This window comes from Convolutriloba macropyga, chromosome 6 (assembly GCF_964194025.1).
Source record: "Convolutriloba macropyga chromosome 6, txConMacr16.3, whole genome shotgun sequence".
Lineage (NCBI taxonomy): Eukaryota > Metazoa > Xenacoelomorpha > Acoela > Convolutidae > Convolutriloba > Convolutriloba macropyga.
Window position 1 is genome coordinate 71734693 of NC_134473.1, and position 23934 is coordinate 71758626.

Consider the following 23934-nt stretch of genomic DNA (forward strand, 5'->3'; position numbering starts at 1 on the left):
AACTGCTTTTAAAAGCCGCAAGTGACCAAAAAAATTCGCTCGCTTAGAGAAAATTTTTTCACGTCAATTTCTCGCTCTCTTAAAAACAGCGGTGTGAACAAAAACCACTCTTTTCGCTCCGCTCTTCAATTTAGTTCAGCGCCAAATTCACTCCAAATTTTTTTACGCGTTTCGTTTCCCGCTTCAAAAATCACTCCAATAAAATTGATTAAAAAAAGGACTTCTCCATTACTCCTCTTCGAGTCGTAAAAAGACAGCGCCCCAATACAATTCAAATTCTTTGAATTGTAAAATAGGAGCGCTATAATAGCCGGCTAAGAAGATGAGGGCGGCTATTAACAATAGACGAAAAGGAGTTCATGTTTGAGTATTTCAATGAATCATTCAGGTATCCGATCACTGGAGCTCCTTCGGTATTCGCGTACTCCACCCAATTCACTATTTCACCACTCATTGCTCGCAATCGTATAATAAAAGCTATCTCATCCTATTGGGTGACAATATTCGATAACTTAAACCAAACATACGCCGTCTCCTAGCTCATTGGGTGAGGCAAAACCATATTCCATCGAGCGAAAGGTTTCCAAAAATACATTTTAATTCTGGCACGCTTTTATGTGATAAAAATAGGATATGCTGTTGCAATGCATGCATGAACATTAATTTCTGTAACACCTCAATTTGCTGCAAAAAATATTTGCTCAAACGTCACCTAACTCTCTCATGCTATGCTACGGACCAGATTAAAAAGACGCGAGATAGAATGGTATGTTCTAAATAATTACATTAATAAACTACGGAAGTATTATCATCAATAATTTACATTTGCATAAAAATAAAGTGAAGTGTGTGAAAAAGGAACGATGGATGAGATATAGTGAAGCGCAACTAAGGGCTTTGAAAGCAATCTTGATGGAATCACTGAACTGAAAGGACAACACAACAACAGTCACAATATCATAAATGATCTCTTTAGTAACACTTCAGCACAAAATCCTGCAAATGATTTGCTTAAACATTGTCATTACTTGGCAAATTTCTGTTTTTACCGAGTATTTTGATTAGCAGAACTTGTCACACTTTTCCATCATATTATTAAAAAAGGTTCCAAATTGGCAGAAAATAATGAAAACCTAATTGGAAACTAAATGCAAAATGAAATACCTCGACTTATCAATTGGGGATTGAAAAAAAGATCTATTGTTTTGCCCCCTCCCGCTCCACCCCAATCGTGGGCATAAAACTTTAACTCCCCTGGGAGGATGCTCCATTTTAACATAGAAACGTGCTATATAACAATACATATTGAACCTTTAGGTAATGATCAGCACTGGGGTGGGTGGGGGGGGGGGGGGGGGGTGGATAGATACGATAACTTACAACAGAACTAGCCAAACCATGATTCAGAATTGGAACTGCGCCCGCGGAATACAGCGAGAGTCGTAAAAGCAGTCACTTGCCAAGTAATGGTTCCAATTTAAAATCAAGTAGAGGGCTCGAATTTCAAACAATTTCATATAGATGTCAATTTAAAAGTTGATAGAATTAAGGCACGTTAGAGAGAATCTTGGTAAAAAATGATCTAAAGTTGAATTCAGAAATCATCCCATTTATTATTAACGAGTCACTATTTGAATTTGAGATTATGATCTTGACGATAGAGTTACGGAAGACAATTAAAAGAATTTATTTGGTTAATCACAAAAATAGTAAATAGCATCTTTGATTTTATTAAATGTTCAGATAAGAATTCCCTGCGCCCATTGAAAATTGAGTATAAAAAAACTAAAATGCACCAGAATTAACTAAACTGAACTAAAAGGGTCCAAAAATGTAATGACATTCTTTCCTTATGACATATGCAGCCAAAAATGAAACTATAATGACGACAAATAATTCCTGTTTATTAAAAATGTTTCCGTTTTTTGAGTTAATGCCTTGTAACTACTGATCTTTATAATTTATAATTTTCACCAAGCATATTCTTTTATGTCCCAGATTCTAGTAGCGTTGAGATCAATTTTTTGGTAGTTATGACGCTGTAATCGTTTCAGCTTCAAGTATACTCAGCTTGAGCTTCAACCCGTTTCTCTGAGCAGTTCGAAAATTTGATCAGCAACTGACAATTTTGGCAGCATGATATACAACACTATCGTTGTCTTCGGCCTCCTCTTCCGTATCTGAGCCACTTTCATCCTCCTCGTCACTGAATTCGTCATCGTCAATCAGATCCAAATCCGCGTCATCGTCCAAAACAGCTCGAGTTGGTTGCCCAAGAGACGACTGCATAGCGAGCCACCTCGGGTCAATGTTGTTGGCCAAAAAGGACGAAGGCAGTTCTGATGTATCTTCGTAGATACTTAACTGTGAACCTTTTTCGTCGTCAATAAAAGGAATACTCGGATTTGAACTGTTTGAGTCGGTAGATTCTTCGCTTCCAGTGTACGAAGATCTAACCGGACCTGGATATCCATATTCAAAACTTCCGCTGTGACGAAATGGAATTTGAGCGTAAAAGTCTGGGTTTCGAGAACTAGCACTTCTTCTTAGAATACTTCTCGTTGGCTGCTTGGCTAGTGACTGGGTGATCGCAGTTCGGATTTTGATCTCTCGCTCTTTTTCCTTTTCGGTTTGTTGAGAGTCATTCTCATAATGCAGATAGTCATCGTAAATGCTTTCAACAGAATGCTTACAAACATTTTCATTGAAAACAATTTTGTTCCGCTTACGCAGTTGTGCGTTAGAACTTACATCACTCTTCGAGCTCGGAGTATCGCTGCCTGAATTGAATGAATTGTCTTTAGAATTGGTGGCCAGCTCTTGAGCAACTGAACCCGCGGCTCCTTCGATGGGCAATTCATTTTGGATAGCAGGATCAGATCTGACTGATTTCTGCTCATTGCCATCGTTCAACTGGCTCTGAACAAATTCTTCCGCACTCAAAGTTGTAATAAATTCATCACCTTTGCCTGCATGTTCGTTCTCACCGTTTGCTGTTTCATTTTCGTGGTCGTCATTTTCGTAGTTATTATTATCACGCAGAGATTTTCCGTCTTTTGCACCGGTTGCAGCTTTGATTTCGTCCAAAGGCATGCTAGTCTTCATAGCCGGTGGTATGCCATTATAGTACTCGGTTCCGGGGATACTAGCTTCGGCATTGAAATAATTGTTGAACTGAGGCTGGATGTCTCGCTTCTCAACAGACCCAGTGCTCTCTGTTGAATTCTCCGCGTATACTGAGCTTGATATGCTTCCAGTGTTGTAGTTACTTTCGATGGAATCAAAGCTCTGATCTGTTTTCTGAGTTTTTCCACGTTGCATAGAGTTCTGAGCACCCTCCAGGTTGATATAAGACGACCCAGCTGCTGACGTAACGGGATAATTGTCTTGAGGTAAATTGGTAACTCTTTCCAAGCCCGATGTAGCAAAATCACTCGGTATTGGTTCAAGGTACTCCAAATTATTTGATGTCCTGAGAGCTTCTTCATTTTGAGGAATAACGAGAGGCTGCGGCGACGGTGCTTTGACAGGCTGGGGTTGAGCACTTTGTTTCTCAGCTTTAGGCTTCTTTCTGAAGAACGATAACCTGTCGGTTGCGGACCGGCTACGAGACGTTACCTTGTCGGCCGATGGGTTCAAATTGGGGAATCTTTGTTTACCCTGAGACGATCCCGAACCCGTAAAAGTTCCAGTGCTACTTTTATCAGAACTGGATCCTTTTGGCTTCCACAAAATATCTGTCCAGGTTGTTTTCTTGGACTTCTTTGATTTTGACGAGGTAGGATTCATGAAACTTGAAACCGGAGGCTGCGAGTTTACTGTAGGCATCAATTGAAGAGGCTGGGGTTTCCTCTGCAAGAAATCAGGTCTATTTTGGAACCTTGTTGGATCTGAGAATTGGTTCCGATTCTGCGACATAATAACCATCTGATTTGGGAAACCTTGAGCTGGTAAGAAGGATCTGTCAATTATCAATTGAGGATCTTGATTGACAAAAGGAGCATTGGGTGGCTGATATCCCTGGATGCTATAGCCAAAATTTTGCTGCGCATATATTTGGTTGCTGTTGCTGTAATTCGGGTATCCCAAGTTATAAGTCGGGTCACTCATTTGACTGAAAAGTAGAGGAGGGTGAGATCTTGAAGACATAATTGGATCTGAGTTTAACTCTGGCTCCTGATAAGGTGTCGGTATTGACTTCGGAATACTGCTACTACTGCTGGACTCGGTTTGAGATGATGAGGGCAGAAATTGAGATGAGGTTGGAATGCTTGCTTGATGTTGGGGTTCTATAATGCTACTTTGGGTGCATGGCAAGTCGGTCTGGGATACGGTGGAGGAACCATCCTGAACAGAGGGCAGAGAATCCTCAGTATTTAGGTTGAACTGATCCTGATTATGGGTGCTGCTGACAGGAGTTAACACCGGTGCGGCTTCGTCCAGAGGAAGAATGTTCTGATCTTCATCTTCGTCCACTAAGGTCGAGTTGTTGCTCAGAGTGTCTAAGTCTTGGTTTGGTGGGGTGTCTTCTTTGTTAGAAATAGTGCTAGTCAAACTCTCTGCTCCTAAAATACCAAATTTGCTGAAACAAAATTTACCGACCATTTTTGCCCAACAGATTAAGAGCAAAATTGCATTAAATTTTTCCTATCAAGTCGCAGAAAACACTTTTTTTATATAAATGTTATTTGATAACTTTTTGAAAACAAATCTTTATTCTTAAGTCGAAAACAAATACATACATGGTTTCGGATGTGATTTTTACCTCATTGTTAATTAATGTTACGTATGTTGTGTGATTTTAATTTTTGTTAAGCATGTTAAGTTTGTTTTAATGGTTTTTAAGTTTGTTTGAATGCTTTTTAAGTTTGTTTGAATGGATGCACCATTTGGTTGTAATTTTAATTTACTTGTTTTAAATCCTGATCATGATAAAGGGAAAACAGAATCTTTGCGATTGACAGGCATTTTTGCAATTTTACACGACATATAATGGTCAGGCGACACTGTGATTTCCATTGAGATAAGCAATACACAAGTTCATTTGCACAGTTGAATCTCTCTTCACACTTCCATAACCAAAAATATGTGATCAAGCTTGATCCCGCTTATAACTTCCGTTGTAACCTGCTGTTTTGAAAGCTTGAATTGCTGACGTCACCATGACAAACCATTATCAATCGAAGCATTACATTTGCTTACTATAGTTCCGCTACAATATTCAGAATTTGACAATTCCGCTACAAAATTGAAGTTTTCACAATAACAACTGTTGTTAGCAAAGTAGCATGTAGAAACATAGCCGGCAGATTGCCGGAATAGCTGCGAAAGAATAGAACTGCGTGCCATATAATGGAGATAGAAACAGATACAGATCTAAATTGAAAAAATTCGACGCCGCTCAAAAAACTAGGTAAAAAACATTCAGCGATAAATTAATAAAGCTTGTTAAAATTCATTCCGGGGAAGCCTCTTATTAGGGACCTTTACTGCACAAATGAGTTCCTTTGACCTTAAAGAAATTCAAACTAAACTTAAGTTTTAAAGCGCAAAAGTCATTTTATTGAGTGAGGTAAGGCACGTATGATCAAAAACTAATCACGCAAATAACCTAAAAAATTTTGCTTAAGCGAGTGAGAAATGACGTCACGCGCGCAAATGCCGTTAGTGAGAGGAAGAAGTCATTCAGAAAATTTGACTTTTTCAGCTTTGCTGTGTGAACAAATGTAAAACGAAAAAAGAGCGTCAGACGACGAAACAAAAAAACGTAGCAGGACAAGCCCTGACGTACAAATCAAAGAATTTTCATTGACCAGACAAACAATTAGACCCAGAACAGACTATGGGAATACCATTAGGGAAAACCATTTCTAAAAAATCAGTTGAAAAAATTTAAAAAAAAACAGAAAATCGATGTCAAACTGCCGCATGTGAACAAAAACCAAAAGCGAGAAATAGAAATTTGGTTCAAACAAAAAACTAGGCCTAGAATGAACTATTAATGGATTGGGAAAACCACTGAGAAAAAAAATCCGATCCAAAAAATCGAAAAAACAGTAAAAATCAGAGCGAAACTGCCGCATGTGAACAAAAAACCACTAGCGAGAAAGCGAATTTTTGTTCAAACACCGTTTTCTCACTCTACTTCAAATTTAGAGCAAAAAATTTCATGTCTCAAAACCACTCGCTTTTTCGCTCCATTTCCTGTTTCGGCGTGACCAAAATCACTACTCCAGACTTCAAAAATCATGAAAATGTGTGAAGAGATCTTAAAAAAACATAGCCGGAAGAATTCCGGAAACGACTCCAAGGAGAAAATTGCCCATAATTATGACTAAACAACTGGAACAACTATTGTGAACCCTAAACCTCCACAAAAGCAAAAAACTGCTTTTAAAAGCCGCACGTGAACAAAAAAACTTCGCTCGCTTAGAGAAAATTTTTTTCACACATCAATTTCTCGCCTTCTCAAAAACAGCGGTATGAACAAAAACCACTCTTTTCACTCCGCTCTTCACTTTTGTTCAGCTCCAAAATCACTCAATTTTTTTCACGCGTTTCATTTCCGGCTTCAAAAATCACTCCAATAAAATTGATTTAAAAAAAGGACTTCACCAATGCTCCTCTTCGAGTCGTAATAATAATAAAAATGACTTCTCTAATACTCTCTTCGAGTCGTAAAAAGACAGCGCCCCGATACAATTCAAATTCTTTGAATTGTAAAAAACCAAGAGCACCGCAATATAGCTTTGCTCAGCTTACAGCTTCGCAGCTGTAAATAATCCCGCAAGCTTCGAATTTAGTAAGACATTTTAGCATCGCAGATTATGCAATTGAAGCTGTCAGCAAAAAGTACAAACTAAAATTTAAAGATCAATCCATTTAAACAGCTATCATCATAATCAGCAGTGAATGATTAAACAACGCTCACCCAGGCTCGTTGGTCTGGAGTGAGGTTGGTCAGCTGAACCATCAGTGCGGTCTTCTCTTTTGGAGTCGAGCGGTAGTTGTCTGATGTGATTTTCACTACCACTGATACTTGTTGTCACACTCACACTCTGATCATCATCGGCCTAAATTTAATATTCAATGGTTCCGTATAATAGTTTCGCACCATCTGACTTTTCTCAAAGATATGACAGAAGAATTCCTCTCTATGTGTCAGGTATTACGGCTACATGCCATACAAAACGTCAAATATAATATGCCAAAATACAGGAGTCATTTTTACCAGATGATGAGTAAATTGATTCTGCAAATCATGTGTTCAGAAATCCGATATCAAAATCCGATCATTAAAAAGCAGCTTATATACATTTTTTCTTACCAAGACGCCTTTTTAATAACCCGCTCGTTACACAGGTGTCATTAACCACTCTAGCTCACCTCAATTTTGAAAAGTTAACAGTCGACTGACGATTGTAAGAAACGTCATTCATGATAAAAAAGATACTCAGGTCACCATTAACAAAAACCGTATCAAAAACAACCTTAAATTTCTAAAATTGTGGTAGAAATATAAGCGTACAAGTTGTTTAGACGACAAAAAATGAGAAATTTAGCCTAGCCGACAGTTTTATTCTAATTGATTAACAAGTCTCATTAGTTGATAAATCACTAGTTCGCTGGACCATTATCTCCAGTCGGCCTCTCCGTGACCGGGCGGTGCAGCCGTGGATAGACCTAAATTGACAGAGTGCGCCGTTATATTTCGCCTCTTATAATAATAATTTTTGTTTCTGCGCATGAGATCTTCAGCTCAATAACAGTAGTGAGTTCTCAGTTGTCTTTTAACATCATTCCCCACATTTTTAGAGCATGTAAGCATTTTTTGTGACGCCGGAAATTTCTTAAATAATAAATTTAAATGTGCTACTATAGCCGAGATTGGCTAGTCTAAGGTCAAACTGTAGCAAGGGTGAGCGCTCAACCTCACCCAGATGGGTTCACGGAGGCAGGGGATTGAACTATCGACCATTGGCATGTGAACCACACAACTAACCTCTCGGTCGTTCTTAAGAAATAACGTCAAACTTCGTTTGACAGCAATAAATTAACTCGAAGGTTAAGGGTAGTCCACCAGAAGTACGGGCAACTGATAACACTCATTGCAATTGAAACAAGCAAAGAAAAACATAGCTGGCAGATTGCCAGAAAATAGCCGCAGTAGCTTCGTAGATCTGCAGTCTCAAAAAAAACAGTAAAAGACAGACCAAAAAAATAGTCTTTTCATTGAATGCTGATATGTTATATTTTGATTAAAAATCTGCATGTTCTTGCTGCCTCTATTAACTGCTCTCAAATACCCTTCAATTAGAGTGACACCCACCCATTTGACCTTATCTCTTTGAATTAAAGTAAATAAACGTCAATTTCAAAATGAGGAAGTCATTTTTGAGAGTGAGGTAAGTCAAGTCTGACCAAAAAATTAATCACGCGAATGAACAAAAAAATTCGCTCCACTAAGAGCGAAAAATGACATCACGCACGCACTTCAGTTGAAATTGCATGAACGAATGAACAAAAGGCAGATTTGAAGTGGTTGTGACGTCAAATGGTCGTAACAAAAATCTTGACGGCGAACTAAAAAACATAACAGGACAGGTCCTGATGTACAATTCAAAGAAGTTTCATTGACAAAACAAAAAACTAGACCTAGAGTGGACTATGAGTGAATTGGGAAAACCAATTCTAAAAAAAATCAGATAAAAAATTTAAAAAAAAAACAGAAAATCAATCTCAAAATGCTTCATGTAAACTAAAAACCACTAGCGAGAAATGGACTTTTTGGTTCATACAAAAAACTAGGCCCAGAATGAACTATTAATGGATTGGGAAAACCACTTAGAAAAAAAATTCGGTACAAAAAATTTAAAAACAGTAAAAATCGAAGTGAAATTGCCGCATGTGAACAAAAAGCAACTAGCGAAAAAGCGAATGTTTGTTCAAAAACCGTTTTCTCACTCTACTTTAAAATTAGAGCAAAAAAATCACGCCGCAAAATCACACGTTTTTTCAATCCACTTCCTGTTTCGGCGTGACCGAAATCACTACTCCAATTTGAATTCAAAAATCATGAAAAAGTGTGAACAGATCTTAAAAAAAAGACAGAGCCCCAATACAATTCAAATTCTTTGAATTGTAGAAAACCAAGAGAAGACCGATAATAGCCCAGCCCCAGCTGTCGCTGTGCGGCTATTAATAAAAACATAGCCGAAAGATTGCCGGAAAAAAGCCTACGTTGACGCTCTTATGCACATCGGGATTGAAACAAAAAAAAGTTTTTTTTTCAGTGTCAAAAAGTGTCCTAATTTTCTGTTTTTCTGTTTTTTTTCAGTGTCAAAAAGTGTTCTAATTTGTCGTGCAGTTTCAGTTGGATTCTAAAACTATAAATCATTCAGCTGCTAAAATCAAAGCTAATAAGCTTAATACCAATGTCAGCTAGCAAACACTCCAATGGACTTTGTTAACCTAACTCTCAAGGATTTAATGACCGGGCTTTATCGGTTTATCCCGTCTCCTTTGATTTTGGTCTTTTGACTTTGACAGTATTCACCACATTGCGTAATTGAATGACTGAAAGATTTTAAAATCCATTCAGTTGAAGCAGTGAGTGAAGTAAGTCAGAAGTCAAACGTGAAAATCGGGACTTGTGTAAAACGAAAAACGCTATCAAAAGGTAAAGCAAATTAAAAAAAAAGAGCGCCTAAATATTAGCCGTCGAGAGGCTGACGGCAGGTATTAACAAACCGGTAAAAACAAACCGTCGGACAAATTGCTATCGAACAACAGTCAGAGCAATTTAATTTAATCAGAGGGGGCATTAGCCTAGATAAAATTTTATGGGTCAAAAACATTGACCAAGGAGGGGTTTGAACACGCCACCTCAGGAGTAAGATACGTAATCATTAACCACTTGGATACAAGGGTCCTGCTTTTTCTGATCCTACAACCGCTCTTGTTTTGGCAACATAAAAAATTGCTGTAGGTCACGCAACAATCAAAAAGTCATACTCGAAAAGTCACTCGAGAAGTGAAATCCAAAGAAGTTCTAGAACAAAAAAGTCGCGCAAAATTTTACATTTAGACACACGTTTATAATAATTGATTCAAACTTCGCTCGAGAGCAATAAATAAAGCGAATATTATACTTAATTTGAGCAAAAAGATACTTAACTTGCCAAAAGATACGGACTTGATAATTTAATGCCTGGTGCACAACGTTATCGTCACAGAACGTGGTCGATCTATCCTCGTCTCTTTTATTGCCATCTTTTCCCCGCTTTAGCACTGAATTATTTTTCACTAGGCGACAGCAATTTTTATACACATTAGGCCGAAATTTTTGACTTAGATTTGTGGAAAGTAGGCGACCACCAATTAAAAAAAACTTGAACGGGGGGTACAAAGTGATGAAATGTCCTAACATTCACAAGAAAATTTGTCCGTTACACCCTAACATTTGTCTTCACTAGAAAATGCCTTACAAAAAAGTGAAAAGCTTTTTCAAAGTTTTAAGCATGTTTATCGACCCAGTTCAAACCAATTCGGCAGTTTTCATATTATTGCATTGCCCAATGGCTCAATAGACTTTAACTGAATAAGTTTCTTATTTTACACGTACTCTATTTTATATTTTTTGCTGTTAATTTGATCAAAACTTGGGGGCATGACACCATCGAAGAGTGGAAATAAGGAACAAAGTTTAGGAAAATAAACTTTACTTGTAGTTTTCTAACTCATTTACATGAGGAAGCAGCTGTTAGGGACATACACTTAATATTGACAAGTAAATTTTCAAGTTCTTTTTTTAAAAGTTGGCCTAATTTCCACAAAATTGTACAAAAATTTAAATAGTCTCAAACGCCTCGTCCAAACCATTTGCAAGTGAACTGCTGGCTGAAGCAATTCCTATGTCACATATGTAGAATTGAACTGTACCAAAATCAAGCACAAAGCGCAAGGGATTTTTAACGAAAAACATAGCCAAACGAAATTCCGAAACACCGGGAACTAAAAGAACTAAGATTTTATACAAAACCCAAGATTGATCATAACGTGCTATTCATCAAAATGAACTGATACATCTCGCACACTATATTGCCCCGCTTAAAAATTTAGAAGATTAATTTAGATAACACAGAATTCAAGCACAAATTCGTAAACAGATTATTGGCGAAAAAACCAAAAAATCGGGGGAGAAATAGATAACATGAAATTATTGCCACATATAACCTCAAGGTCCCGAAACTACAACTTCGTTTAAGCGAAATTAAAACATCACTCCGCTGTCAACGTGATATAATATTTAAAGAACTTTTGATTCCAAATCCGGAAGTACAATTTTTCATGCCACATCTCAGAAAATATAATTAAAATAGACGGACCGAAACCATTTCGATCATTAAGCTCCTTTGCTGACATCGCTCTAAAATTATTTTGGAATTTGAAGAACCAATTAAGCAATATGATCGAACCTGAGTAACGACATCGCTGTTGAAAATTGAGTTAGTAGGAGTAACCGCTTCTTGGTTGCTGTTCTTTCTACTGGTATTTGGGCCGCCACCAGTGTTCATGTAGAAGGCATCCGGCCAACCTGAATAAAAAAAAACACTAGACTAAGACAAGTGGCAAAAATTCAATCAGGCAATTGATTTGTTGAAGACGGCTGAAATGCAAATGGTCATAAGGTCTTTTAAGATCCGATCAGAAACTTGCATCACTTTTACATTTTAATTAACCCCTTGAAGTAAAAAAAACCCACCTTGCAAGCAAATAGATATCCATTTATCATGCAATATCCAAGATGGCTGCATTTGACAAGAATCTTGTAGAAAAGAAAGCATCTTCTAGGCTTAAAAATCTACATGGGCTGGCTATATCTAATAACATTTTTTTAGCAAGCAATCATACCGCCAAAGCGAAGAATATTATTCGTCACCATAGTGTTAACACATAACTAGTCTGGGAAAATTTTGCACTAAATTTTGATTGAAAACATTGCTGTAACTCGTTTACGAGGATGCAAAACAAACAGTCTAAACAAGGCCGTTCCGAACTGCAATGTGCGTTGGCATAAAGTTCCATTCCTGCGTATGACAAGCACCCGAACATGAAAACGTGAATATCTATAGATATTTAAAGAGTCTACAAAAAGAGCAGCTGATTAGTCATTAAATCATTTCAAGTTCCATGCATCCCTATGATTGTTGCATCGTAATAGAAACTCAGTCTCAGCATCAGCAACTAAGTTTGAAAATAGCCTATCAAAAAATGATCGAGGAGAAGTCAGCTTGCATTGTTCTATGTAAACATTGAAGTCAATAAAGGAAAAAATTCTCAACTCAAAAAACAAAAGTAAGAAAAATTATTGTTTCGAATTTATCTAGAATAATCGAAATAACTGGAACTATTGTTAAAGATTTTACATAGATTAGATATATACAAATATATCTATGAATATATATATATATATATATATATATATATATATTATATATGTATATGTATATATACACATATGTATAAATATAAATATAAATATAAATATGTATAAATATATGTATAAATATAAATATATATATATATATATATATATACATTAAAATTAAAGGACTAAATTCTGTATAGGTTTTTGTTACAGTTTCTTTTATACAGTTGTTTTTATTACATATTTGCGGGTAACCATTTTCAACTTGTTCAAGGACTTGAGTCAAGTTTTCATGCGCTGTCCCTCTTGACTTAAATGTTACACATTATGCTCCAAGAAGAACAGGAGGCCAGCAACACTTGGAGAGGTTGTCGAAGAGGGAGTAGCCCAAGTTGCCTAGAAGCGGTTACGTGAAATATCATAGAAGGGGACTAATCCGCCAAAACGCTTGCGAGTGCAGAAACGGGGCGAACGAACATACCGTAAGCCGTTTTTACCTTCACCACACGGTGTTGTCCATATCGTCCAGGGTACACCTCCAACACATGCCCAAGAGGCCAAATTCCTTCAGGAGTCATGTCTTTCAGGATCCAGACAATGTCGTTAACTCTAAGCGGCGACTGATTGTTCTCATTCCATTTGGATTTCTTGAGTAGTGTCGGCAGGTATTATTTGACAAGTCGCTACCAGAAGTGGGTCATCATCTGTTGCAGATTTCACCATCTCTTGAAGCTAGCTGGAATTTGGCTGTCAAATTTTTCTGGTGGCAGAGAGTTGAACGGACGACTGATCAGGAAGTGGTTAGGTGTGAGGCATCTCGTTGCCTGAATGATCAGCGAAACTTGTGAGGTTGTGAAGTCAGGTTGAATTCGCTCTCTACCAGTATTGGTTTGAATACTATACAAACAGCGAAAAAGACGCTGCTGATCTTTCTAGGCTCAAAAAGGCTCTCACTTAACGTATTCCGAACAATACTGGTAGAGAGCGACGCCATCTTGAAATCAAGACCTCACAAATGTCGCTGATCTTCAAGACAACGAGATGGCTCTCCCACCTAACCACTTCCTGATCAGTCGTCCATTCAACTCTCTGCCACCAGGAAAATTTGAGAGCCAAATTCTAGCTAGGTTCAAGACATGCAGAAATCTGCAACAGATGATGACCCACTTCTGGTACCGACTTGTCAAAGAATACCTGCCGACACAGCAAGAGATCAAAATGGAGAGAGAACAACCATTCGCCGCTTAGCGTTAACATTTTCTGGATCTTGAAAGACATAAATCATTGTGAAATTTGGTCTCTTGGCCGTGTGTTGAGGTGTACCCTGGGCGATATGGACAACACCGTGATATGAAGGTAAAAACGGCTTACGGCATGTTCGTTCGCCCCGTTTCTGCACTCGCACGTGTTTTGGCGGATTAGCCACTTTTAAGATTTTTCACGTAACAGCTCTTAGGCAACTTGGGCTACTCCCTCTTCGACAACCTCTCCAAGTGTTGCTGGTCTCCTGTTCTTCATGGAGCATGTTGTGTAACAATCAAGTCAAGAGGGACAGCACATGAAAACTTGACTCAAGACCTTGAACAAGTTGAAAACGGTTACCCGCAAAAATGTATGCATCAAAAATATACTAAAACCTTTACTGAATATAATCATTTCACTAGAGACCTTGTTTCCATATATATAGATCAGCGATTAAAATCTGACAAAATTTTCCGGAAACTTATAAGAAGCAAATTTGCTTTGTTTCATTAGGAAGTTTTTCTTCTGTGAGCTAAAATACTAAGAACTTGTTTTAAATGCGATGCTTGTAGGCAACAAGGGCTACGGGAAGGACGCAAAAAGTTGAAAAACTTCAAAAAAACAACAAGAAGCTCAAGATTTTGTAAAATTGTAATATTCTTATTTTCTGAAAACTTTCATATCAAAACTTGCGCCGCGCCGATTGTTTCAGCCGTTTTTCGCCTTCATTAAAGAACTTCAACGTCTTCAACAGCAACAACCAGTCTACAGAACAAAAAGATACAAGATGTCCAAGCAGTTAAGCGCCGAATGCCAGTTTGCCCTCAAGGGTTCAAAGCGACAGCAATGACAAAAATCAGATCGACCTCTTAGAGAAAACCAATCAGCAACCGAAAAGTATCCGATCCCTGTCTTTGCTGATCGATCGAATTAGAGCTCAAAGAGTTGTCGCAGAACGTGATGGAACCACAGCCTCATCACAATACCGTAACATCAATCCTGGCCAGACAAGCCAAACTGACCAATCGTCTTAAAGAACTACAGTTGCAAGTCTTCAGGACAATGATGGTCAATTGAGCCGGATGAGAGATGACAGCAGTTTAGTTGCATGCAAAGGAAACCAATCCCGACGATCGACACCTGTTTCAATAGATAACAACGACAGCCACCTCCAACGCGACAGAGCACAAAAGCAAAGTAGCACAGCCAACACTAATCAGCCACCTGCCATGGCTAAAAGCCTGAGAACTTGTTTTAGATGCGATCCTTGTAGGCAACAAGGGCTACGTGAAGGACGCAAAAAGTTGAAAAAATTTAAAAAACCACAAGAAGCTTGAAGATTTTGTAGAAATTGTAATTTTCATATTTTCTGAAAACTTTCCCTTTCTCCCACTCTTTGTTAATCTGAGTGATCTTGTGGTGCTTCTATTGCCCTCCAAAACCATGAAACAAGACCCTCTTTTTAATTGTTACTGAATTTCATTAAGAATTGAGATAACGTCTGAGATCTCTTTATGAAAAAGAATCCGTTTCGATGATGAAAAAAATCAAAGATCGGTAACTTCTGAAACCATTCTTCTGACTTCATTCTTTTCCTCTCAGTAAGGTAACGTCTGAAATCAGTTTGCTAAAGGACTTCGCAGACGGCAACGTCTAAGACCGAGGCCTTCTGCAAAAAACTAAGTTTTGCGCAAACAAATATTTTTTTGGGCTTTTTTGTTTGTCTTTGATGGGGATGGCAAGATTTTTTCATTTATTTCTGACGAATTAAATTTTTGCTAAATTCTGTTGAAAAACACAGGAAACAATTTCAGAGACGGGTATGGGTTATAAAAAATTGTTTTCATAAGAATATGAAGCCGACATTTCAAAAAGTTTTTTGCTTTCATCTGGTCAAAAACGGTTTTTTCGTTTTTTAAAAGCTAATTGATTTTATCGAAGTAATTACTTTTTTGGCTCACTAACAACCAGTTCAAAAGTCATGTTGAACTATTAAAGGTAGATTTTATAAGAATTTCAGGCCAAGAATTTAAGAAACTTTTTAATTTTCTGTTGTAAAAACTTTTTCGTCAATTTTCTTTTGAAAAGCCAGTTGATTTTACCGAAGTAATTAAATTTTCGGCTCACTTATGACTATACATAAGAAAAATTTTTCCTGGTAGTTTTAGGTCTGGTGGTGGATCAGAGGCTGTTCCTCAAAGAGGACTCAATCGGTTTTTGAACTTTACAAAAAAGTTGTTTTAATCTAATTTTTGGTTAAAATTACTGTTGTGACACAACACAACATTCCTGTCTAACAAAGTAATCAAGGCATTTATCGTACATCGTTGAGCTAACAATTTTAACGAAACAGTGAGTTCATTTGACAGGAAACAAGCAATTATTTGTGTCTGTTAGACAAAAGTTGAACGAAGCGCGCGGACGTTTAAAAAAAACCTCCACTTTTCTCTAGAGCAAAAGCTAAATTTAGCAAAAACAAATTAGCGATAGCGACTTTGTAAAAAAGTTGCGTCGCTGAAAAAACCCGGTTCGTTAGCAATCAGATCTTAGACAATTTTTCAAATCAAAACTTGCGCCGCTCCGATTCTTTCAGCCGTTTTTCGCCTTCATTAAAGAACTTCAACGTCTTCAACAGCAACAACCAGTCTACAGAACAAAAAGATATAAGATGTCGAAGCAGTTAAGCGCCGTATGCCAGTTTGCCCTCAAGGGTTCAAAGCGACAGCAATGACAAAAATCAGATCGACCTCTTAGAGAAAACCATTCAGCAACGGAAAAGAATCCGATCCCTGTCTTTGCTGATCGATCGAATTAGAGCTCAAAAAAGGAGCTCAAAGAGTTGTCACAGAACGTGATGGAACCACAGCCTCATCACAATACCGTAACATCAATCATGGCCAGACAAGCCAAACTGACCAATCGTCTTCATGAACTGAAGTTGCAAGTCTTCAGGACAAAGATGGTCAATTGAGCCGGATGAGAGTTGACGTCAGTTCAGTCGCATGCACAGGAAACCAATCCCGACGATCGACACCTGTTTCAACAGATGACAACAACGACAGCCAGCTCCAACGCGACGAGAACAAAAGCAAAGTAGCACAGCCAACACTAATCAGCCACTTGCCATCTCGGCTCGGCAAGGAAGACCAACACTCTTCAACATTCAACTGCTCCACATTCCACTTTTGTCTAACAGACCCAAATAATTGCTTGTTTCCTATCAAATGAATTCAATGTTTCATTGAAACTGCTAGCTCAACGATGTACGATAAAAGCCTTAATAAATTTAGTAGTCAGGAATTTTGAGTTGTGTCAACTATACCTTTAAAACAAAAATTAGTCAAGAAAAAAAATTGTTACATTAAACAACTTTTTCGTAAAGTTTAAAACCTACTAAGTCTTCAAGCAACAGCTATTGAATTACCACCAGACATAAAAAATACCAGGAAAACTTTCTCTCACTTCCTTAACCCTAACCGTACAAACTTAGCAATTAAAATCTGACACAATTTATAACATCTGATAAAAGTAATAGAAGTTTAGAGGAAGCAATTTCGTTTTCTTTTTTTAAGAGTTCTGATTTTCTGTGGACTAAAAGCCTAAAAACTCGTTTCAAATCCGATCCGTGTAGACAAAAAGAGGTACGGGAGGGAAGCAAAAGGTTGAAAAAACTTTAAAAACCACATGAAGCTTGAGACATTGTGGAAGTTGTAATTTTCTTATTTTCTGAAAACTTTCCCTTTCTCCCACTCTTTGTCTATCTGAGTGATCTTGTGGTGCTTCTATTGCCCTCAAAAATCATGACATGAGAAACTCTTTTTTATTGTTACTGAATTTCTTTAAGAATTGAGATAACGTCTACGAGATCTATGAAAAAGAATCCGTTTCGACGATGAAAAAGATCGGTAAGTTCTGAAACCGTTTTTCTTTTCGTCATTTTTTTCTTCTCAATATGGTAACGTTTAAAACCAGTTGGCTAAGAGACTTCGCAGACGGCAACGTCCAAGACCCAGGACTTCTGCAAAAAACTAAGTTTTTCGCAAAAAATATTTTTTGCTCTTCTTTGTTTGTTTTTGATGGGGATGGCGAGATTTTTTCAGTTATTTTTGACAAACTGAGTTTTTGCTAATTTCTGTTGAAAAACACAGAAAACTATTTCAGAGACGGGTTTGGTTTATAATAATTTGTTTTCATAAGAATATGAAGCCGACAATTTAAAAAAGGTTTCCTGATTTCATCTGGTCAAAAACGTTCTCGTCATTTTAGTTTTTGAAAAGCTAACTGATTTTATCGAAATAATTCTTTTTTGGCTCAATAACAACTAGTTCAAAGCTGAAGTTGAATTATTAAAGGTATATTCTGAGAAAATCAGGCCAAGAATTTACGAAAGTTTCTGTGTCACTTTTTTATCGTCTTTTTCGTTTTTGAAAAAATATTTGATTTTATCGAAGTAACTACTTTTGTGGCCCGCTAACAACTAGTTTAAAAGCGAAGTTGAACTATTAAAGGTAGATTCTATGAATATATCAGTCCAAGAATTTAAAGAACGTTTTTTTCGTCAATTTTCGTTTTTGAAAATCTAATTGATTTTATCGAAGTAAAAACTTTTTTGGCTCACTAACAACTAGTTGAACAGTGAAGTTGAACTATTAACGGTAGATTCTACGAGATTATCAGGTCAAGAAATTAAAGACCGTTTTTTGGATTTCTGTTGACAAAAACGGTTTCTTTTCGTCAATTTTCTTTTTTATGAACGACTTCTTGCCCTAAGAATTTGTCATTGCGTTCATTTAATTTAAACAAGTATAAATCAAAAAATATTGCCTAAAATGGACGTGAAAATGAGATAAAATGGGACAAGTTTTAGGTTTTAATTTCTCTTCTTTTTACCTGTAAAAAATTGATTTTTGGATTGCCGAGGAACAGGATTTCTTGAGGTGACGTCTGAAACCTCGTGCGGTCAGCAACGGTGACGTCTGAAACCCTAGTAGAAAAAAATCCTCCAGGGGTAACCTCTGACACCCCCAAAAAAATCGCCATTCTGCGTAACGTCTGTAACCCAAAAATTTGGCTCAAACCCAAAGCGTCTTTAGGACCTTTGTCTTTAGTCTTTTGATCTTTGGTGTTCTGTAGTTTGTGCGTCGCACAGTCTTAGTTCTCACGTCTTTGATGTGGCAGCTGTTTGGTGATGCATTTGTCTTGTGCCCAGCACAAAATTAAGAACTCGCATGTGGGGAGACCCATGTCCGGCATTTAGGGACGTAAAAGAAGGTTTTGTTCGAAGGAGGCTCGAAGAAGGGTCACCAATTACTTGTTCTATATATATATATATATATATATATATATATATATATATATATATATATATATATGGAAACAATTTCTATAGTCAAAGAATTATATTAAGTAAAGGTTTTTACAGTTTTTTTGATGACTACATATTTGCGTGTTCAAGGACTTGAGTCAAGTTTTCATGCGCTGTCTCTTGACTTGATTGTTACACAACAATCTAGCCGTCTCAAAGAGCACGTTAGGTGTACCGTAGCTGCTATTAAAAGCAGAATATCTGCCGGAAAATAGCCACCGTTGACCACCCGCTCGACGCATATCGGGATTGAAAAAAATTTAAAATTGGCAGATGTTGTTTTGAAGTGTCAAAAATTGTTCTAATTTGTTGTGCAGTTTCAGTTAGATAACAAACTTATACTTGATTCATTTTCTGAACCAAAGACTATAGAAAGTATGACAGAATGCACAAGAGGTAATTCCAAGTACAGCTCTCAGATTTATTTGAGCAGCAATTTTGAGAATTCAGGTTTGTTTGTGACCTTACCGTCATCAGCCTGGACCATGATGGTTGGTGAATTGTTATCAGGGGTCTCTCTTCCCAATATGGTGTATATGGTGGTGTTGAAGGTGTGAGATATGTTATTATGCGCAGTTCCCACCGTCTCTTTAACCCAAAACTCGGTACGGTACAGGATAGTCTCTAACCGTTCCATCTCAATAAAAGATTGTCAAACTCAGAAAAGGTTTTAAATGTCTCAACTCAAAGCTTTTCAGACGCTCAAAAATAACTGAAGTTAACGCATTGTATGGAAAAATATTTGTACGCTTTTTAGTGTCATACAATTCAACAAAAGAACACTTGTTTTAAGCGCTTTGGATTAATTTAATCAGTATTAAAAATCTCAAGAGCTTAGACAACAAATAAGTCAGTAAACGATTGACGATCATTTTATTATGAAAGAGCAGCTGCCGATCGTGACTTGAGAGCTGATAATACATCGACTCAACATTCATTTAACGAATGGTCAACACAGTATCAAAATTAATGAAAATATATTGTGCGGCGATTTAAGTTTCCTGTAATTCTAAAGAGATTCTGACACGCTATGTGGTTTAGGTCGAGTGATATGGGTGTGGAAATAGGGCGGATTGTAGAAGTAAATGGTAAATGGGCGCTGGACGAGAGACGAGGTGCTGAGGGGCTATGGATTAGAAATAAAGCGTTAGATAATACGGAGTGTGTTAGTTAGCTGTGGCGGAAACACAGGACGGAAATGGACTCGGTGTGATATAGAAAAAGACAAGACAACCGAGTCAATTAGGACGAATGGGTAAGATAAGAGTGAGATCATGACGTACACAATTCCCAGCCAACTTATCATCCATTATCCATGTTTAATCTTTCACCATATACTCCCAATATACTCCTTATTAACGTAAATTAGTTCAGTCTGGAAAAAGTAATCCCAAACTTTTTATGCCGTTCCTTAAACTAACGTCGACCAATGAATTTACAACACACGAAAAGAATAGCAGAACTTCAAACTATAAAAAATTGAGGTAATTAACTCAAGCCTCTGTAAAATAAAGCTCAACTAACTAACTAACTATTAATTATTACGTTTTTTGAAGACTGTTATTGATGTGGTTGGTTAGCATGTTTGACGTCGGCGTCATATGGAAATATCAGCTAAATGTCGCCGTAATTTATTCAACAGTATGTAAATGTCGCTGTGTGAACAGGGACTCCATTTCATTAACAACCATAAATGGAAACTAAACTTGTTCAATTTTGCGTTAATGATTGCAAATGACATTTGCATGCCTGCTGTCCATAAGATCTCCAATTTCTTTAAAAGGTAGGAAGGTAGCGGTAATACACACAACCCACAAAAAACGGACTGAGTAAAAAAAGGTTAGCAATGCAAAAGTTCGAAATCTGTCCACATCGAGCGACAATAAAACAAATAACATATTAGCATAATACATCCTATCGATAGATTGAGGCAACCATATACGGGATTAAGCATTTATTGTTACAGGGGATAAAATTGGTAGAACTTTGAAGCTCTCTCATTAAAATTGAGGTCACCTATTCTGATTTTAGTATAGCACTTTAGTGTGCAATTCAAATCAACTCCTGCATTTTTGAAACAGAGTATAATATAATGGTGGAGTTTTTTCAACACATGGACAAGACTGGACAAGTGAGGTTAACGCTTAATGCAACCAAACGACCTGTTATATGTAATGAAAAAGAGGTATGTGTTATAATATTACACAGGAAGGCAGCCCACAAACCGGGTAAGGGAAGGGGCTACTTCAAAACAGGCAGACAACGCAACCAGTGAATAAAAGGTGGAAATAAGTTCCAGTTCCTGTTTTGTTTCCAGTAGATAACCGAATTATAAAAGCCGCCATTCAGATACATGGATTGGGGTTGCCTTACTAACAAGTAACCCTAAAAGTGGTACTTGCATGAGTCTAGTAGCATCTGTTCCAATTATATGTTACAAGGTCGACAAGCAATCCAGCCTGTCCGTAATAGGCATCACATGGACATCGAGAACTTCAAGCTCCCAGAAAATTTTGTAGGGAGTCCTAACTTTCTGATGTTCTAGATTCCAGTCATTTATTGGCTATTAGTTCCGAAAAAATGGTTACATGACATTTTTACACGATGTCACAAAGAAAAAATGTTGATGCAAAACCCGATGAGGCTAGGCGATTCCATTATAAATCATCTCGATTAGGTTCTATTTGCTAATTGATTCCTGATAATTTGATCTATAGGATAAAATATGTGGCATTGGTTATTTTGCCCTGGAAAGAAAATGATATTTAAAATTGTGTGCCAAAATGTATATCGAAAATGAACGCTGTTTTTCTTTTTTAAATAGACACTAAGCAAAGTTCCTCACAGTGAGAGCTCAGCAAGGAGGGTTGCATGTCTATGCTTTGCACGAAAGTAATTGACAAAATAAAGAAGCATCAAACAAGAAATCTATTGAATAAACGTTTCCATTGCATAAGTATTTAACTTTAAATGCAGCTCAAAAGCTTGAGGAAACAATAATTTTCAAGATAAAAATGATATTGGGACAATATTTAAACTTCGGTTACAATTATTAACAGAGACTAAATTTTAACATGAATTAGATTATAGCCGTCAGGAAGCTGGAAAGCAGACCATCGATATTACGCTCCAAAATCACGAAAGAAATGAGACTTAAAGGAAACAATAATTTTTAAAAATATTTGCCTCCTCAAGCATTCATGAACAGCTTTGGGGAACAGCTAGCTCATCTGCCACCTAAAGTTTGCCTCGTGAAAATAGGCAATGCTGTACACATAGAGTAAACTAAAGTTCTAATTAAGAGAGCTGAGAGAGAGAGAGAGAGAGAGAGAGACAGAGAGAGAGAGAGAGAGAGAGAGTTAATTCCTCTGAGTATGAATAAACATCAAAATATAACACATGACAAAATTTCCTACTTTTAGAGTTCAAGAAAAGAAAGCGTCAAGTTATCTTTGCATTATACATAAAAAAATTGTACACTCAGAGAGGACAGTTTACGAATCCGACTGGATCACTGAGCACTACCCTTAATTCTTTTTTTACAATTGGATATGACTATTCAAAAAGAAAAAAAATTCACTATTGAAAGATAATAGATAAATTCTCAATTTATTTGATGGAATTTTAAATTTTTGACAAAGTTTTTCACCCCTTTATGAGACCCCGGCGACAGCAAATTGAATCATTTTGTGTTGTCTTTTCAATAACTTTAAAAAAAATTCCGCGAAAGGTGTACACAAAGTCGCAATTAAGAGAAGATTGTTTTTGTTAATTCATAATTCGATAAAATGTAATTGTCTCTAATCTTGTGCACAAGACTGACAAACGAAAAACTAGAAAACTCCTTATATTTTGATGGTAACATATTGTTTTCCATAAAAATATTAAGTAATTTGGCACCTCTGTATCTCAATGAATTCCTTTCGGAATTTCGTTTACACTTTGGTACTTTCAAAAACCATTTCGATGATCTTCTTGTGGAATTGTTTGACCGGGATTCGAAAAAAAATAACTCATTAAGATATGTATCTGTGTGCATTTTATTTACTGATTTCATTACAAATTTAAGAAGTTCGTAAATATGCAATTCGTGAGCAGTTAAGACCTTGTATTTCTCAAAAACTGTGTTACATTTTCTGTGTATTTCTGGAGCAAAATGAGTCTGAGAATATTTTTCTGCAATAGAACTAAACGATGAAGGGTAGTAAAGCTCACACATCCATATATCAGCACACCATATTGAATGATTGGTTTGGTATTTGATGAATAACACTGGAGTAAAATACTTTTTGGTAAATATTGCCTTAATTTTGACACTACTCCGCACCGCATTGATAATTTTTTCTTCACATCCTCAATGTGTTCTGTGAATTTGATTTTCAATCCAAGCGCACTCCGAGATACTTGCAGCTTTCTGACTCAGTTATATTGAGCATTTAATTCAAATACGGAAAACCTATTGACATTAGAGGCACTGATTCCTATTTTAATATTCATTAGACAACTTTTTTCAGGATTAAGAGACAGCTTGTTAACATTGAGCCATTTCTCTACATTGACCAAATCCTTTTGCATTGACTCAAAATCACTATTGACTGCTGTTAAGTTAGCATCATCTGCGAAGAGAAAAGTTCTGAAGACTTGGCACACGTCTGGAAGGTCATTTATGTATATTAAAAAAGTAGTGGGCCAAAAATCGAGCCTTGTGGAACACCACAGTTTAACATCAGCCAGCTATAGTTGAAATTATTGACTGAAACACATTGCTGTCTTTCCGATAAATAATCAATAATCCATCTTAGGCAAATTCCTCTTATACCATATAGTTCAAGCTTTTGTAATAGGATTTGGTGGTCTATCGTGTCAAAAGCCTTTCTTAAGTCAATAAAAAATGTGG

General features: G+C 36.9%; 1 protein-coding gene across 3 annotated transcripts in view; it reads right to left on the bottom strand.

Annotated features, from left to right (window-relative positions):
* Window positions 1-1387: 1387 nt before the first annotated feature.
* LOC142340587 (uncharacterized) overlaps window positions 1388-23934 on the bottom strand; it is an 86384-nt gene continuing 63837 nt past the window's right edge. For all 3 annotated transcript variants that reach the window (XM_075391260.1, XM_075391261.1, XM_075391258.1), the window contains 3 exons: window positions 11478-11596; window positions 6932-7073; window positions 1388-4565 (listed from right to left, as the gene is read on the bottom strand). In XM_075391260.1, coding sequence (XP_075247375.1) covers window positions 2113-4565; window positions 6932-7073; window positions 11478-11596 — 2714 coding nt within the window. In that variant the 3' untranslated portion in view covers window positions 1388-2112. The remainder of the gene's footprint in view (window positions 4566-6931; window positions 7074-11477; window positions 11597-23934) is intronic.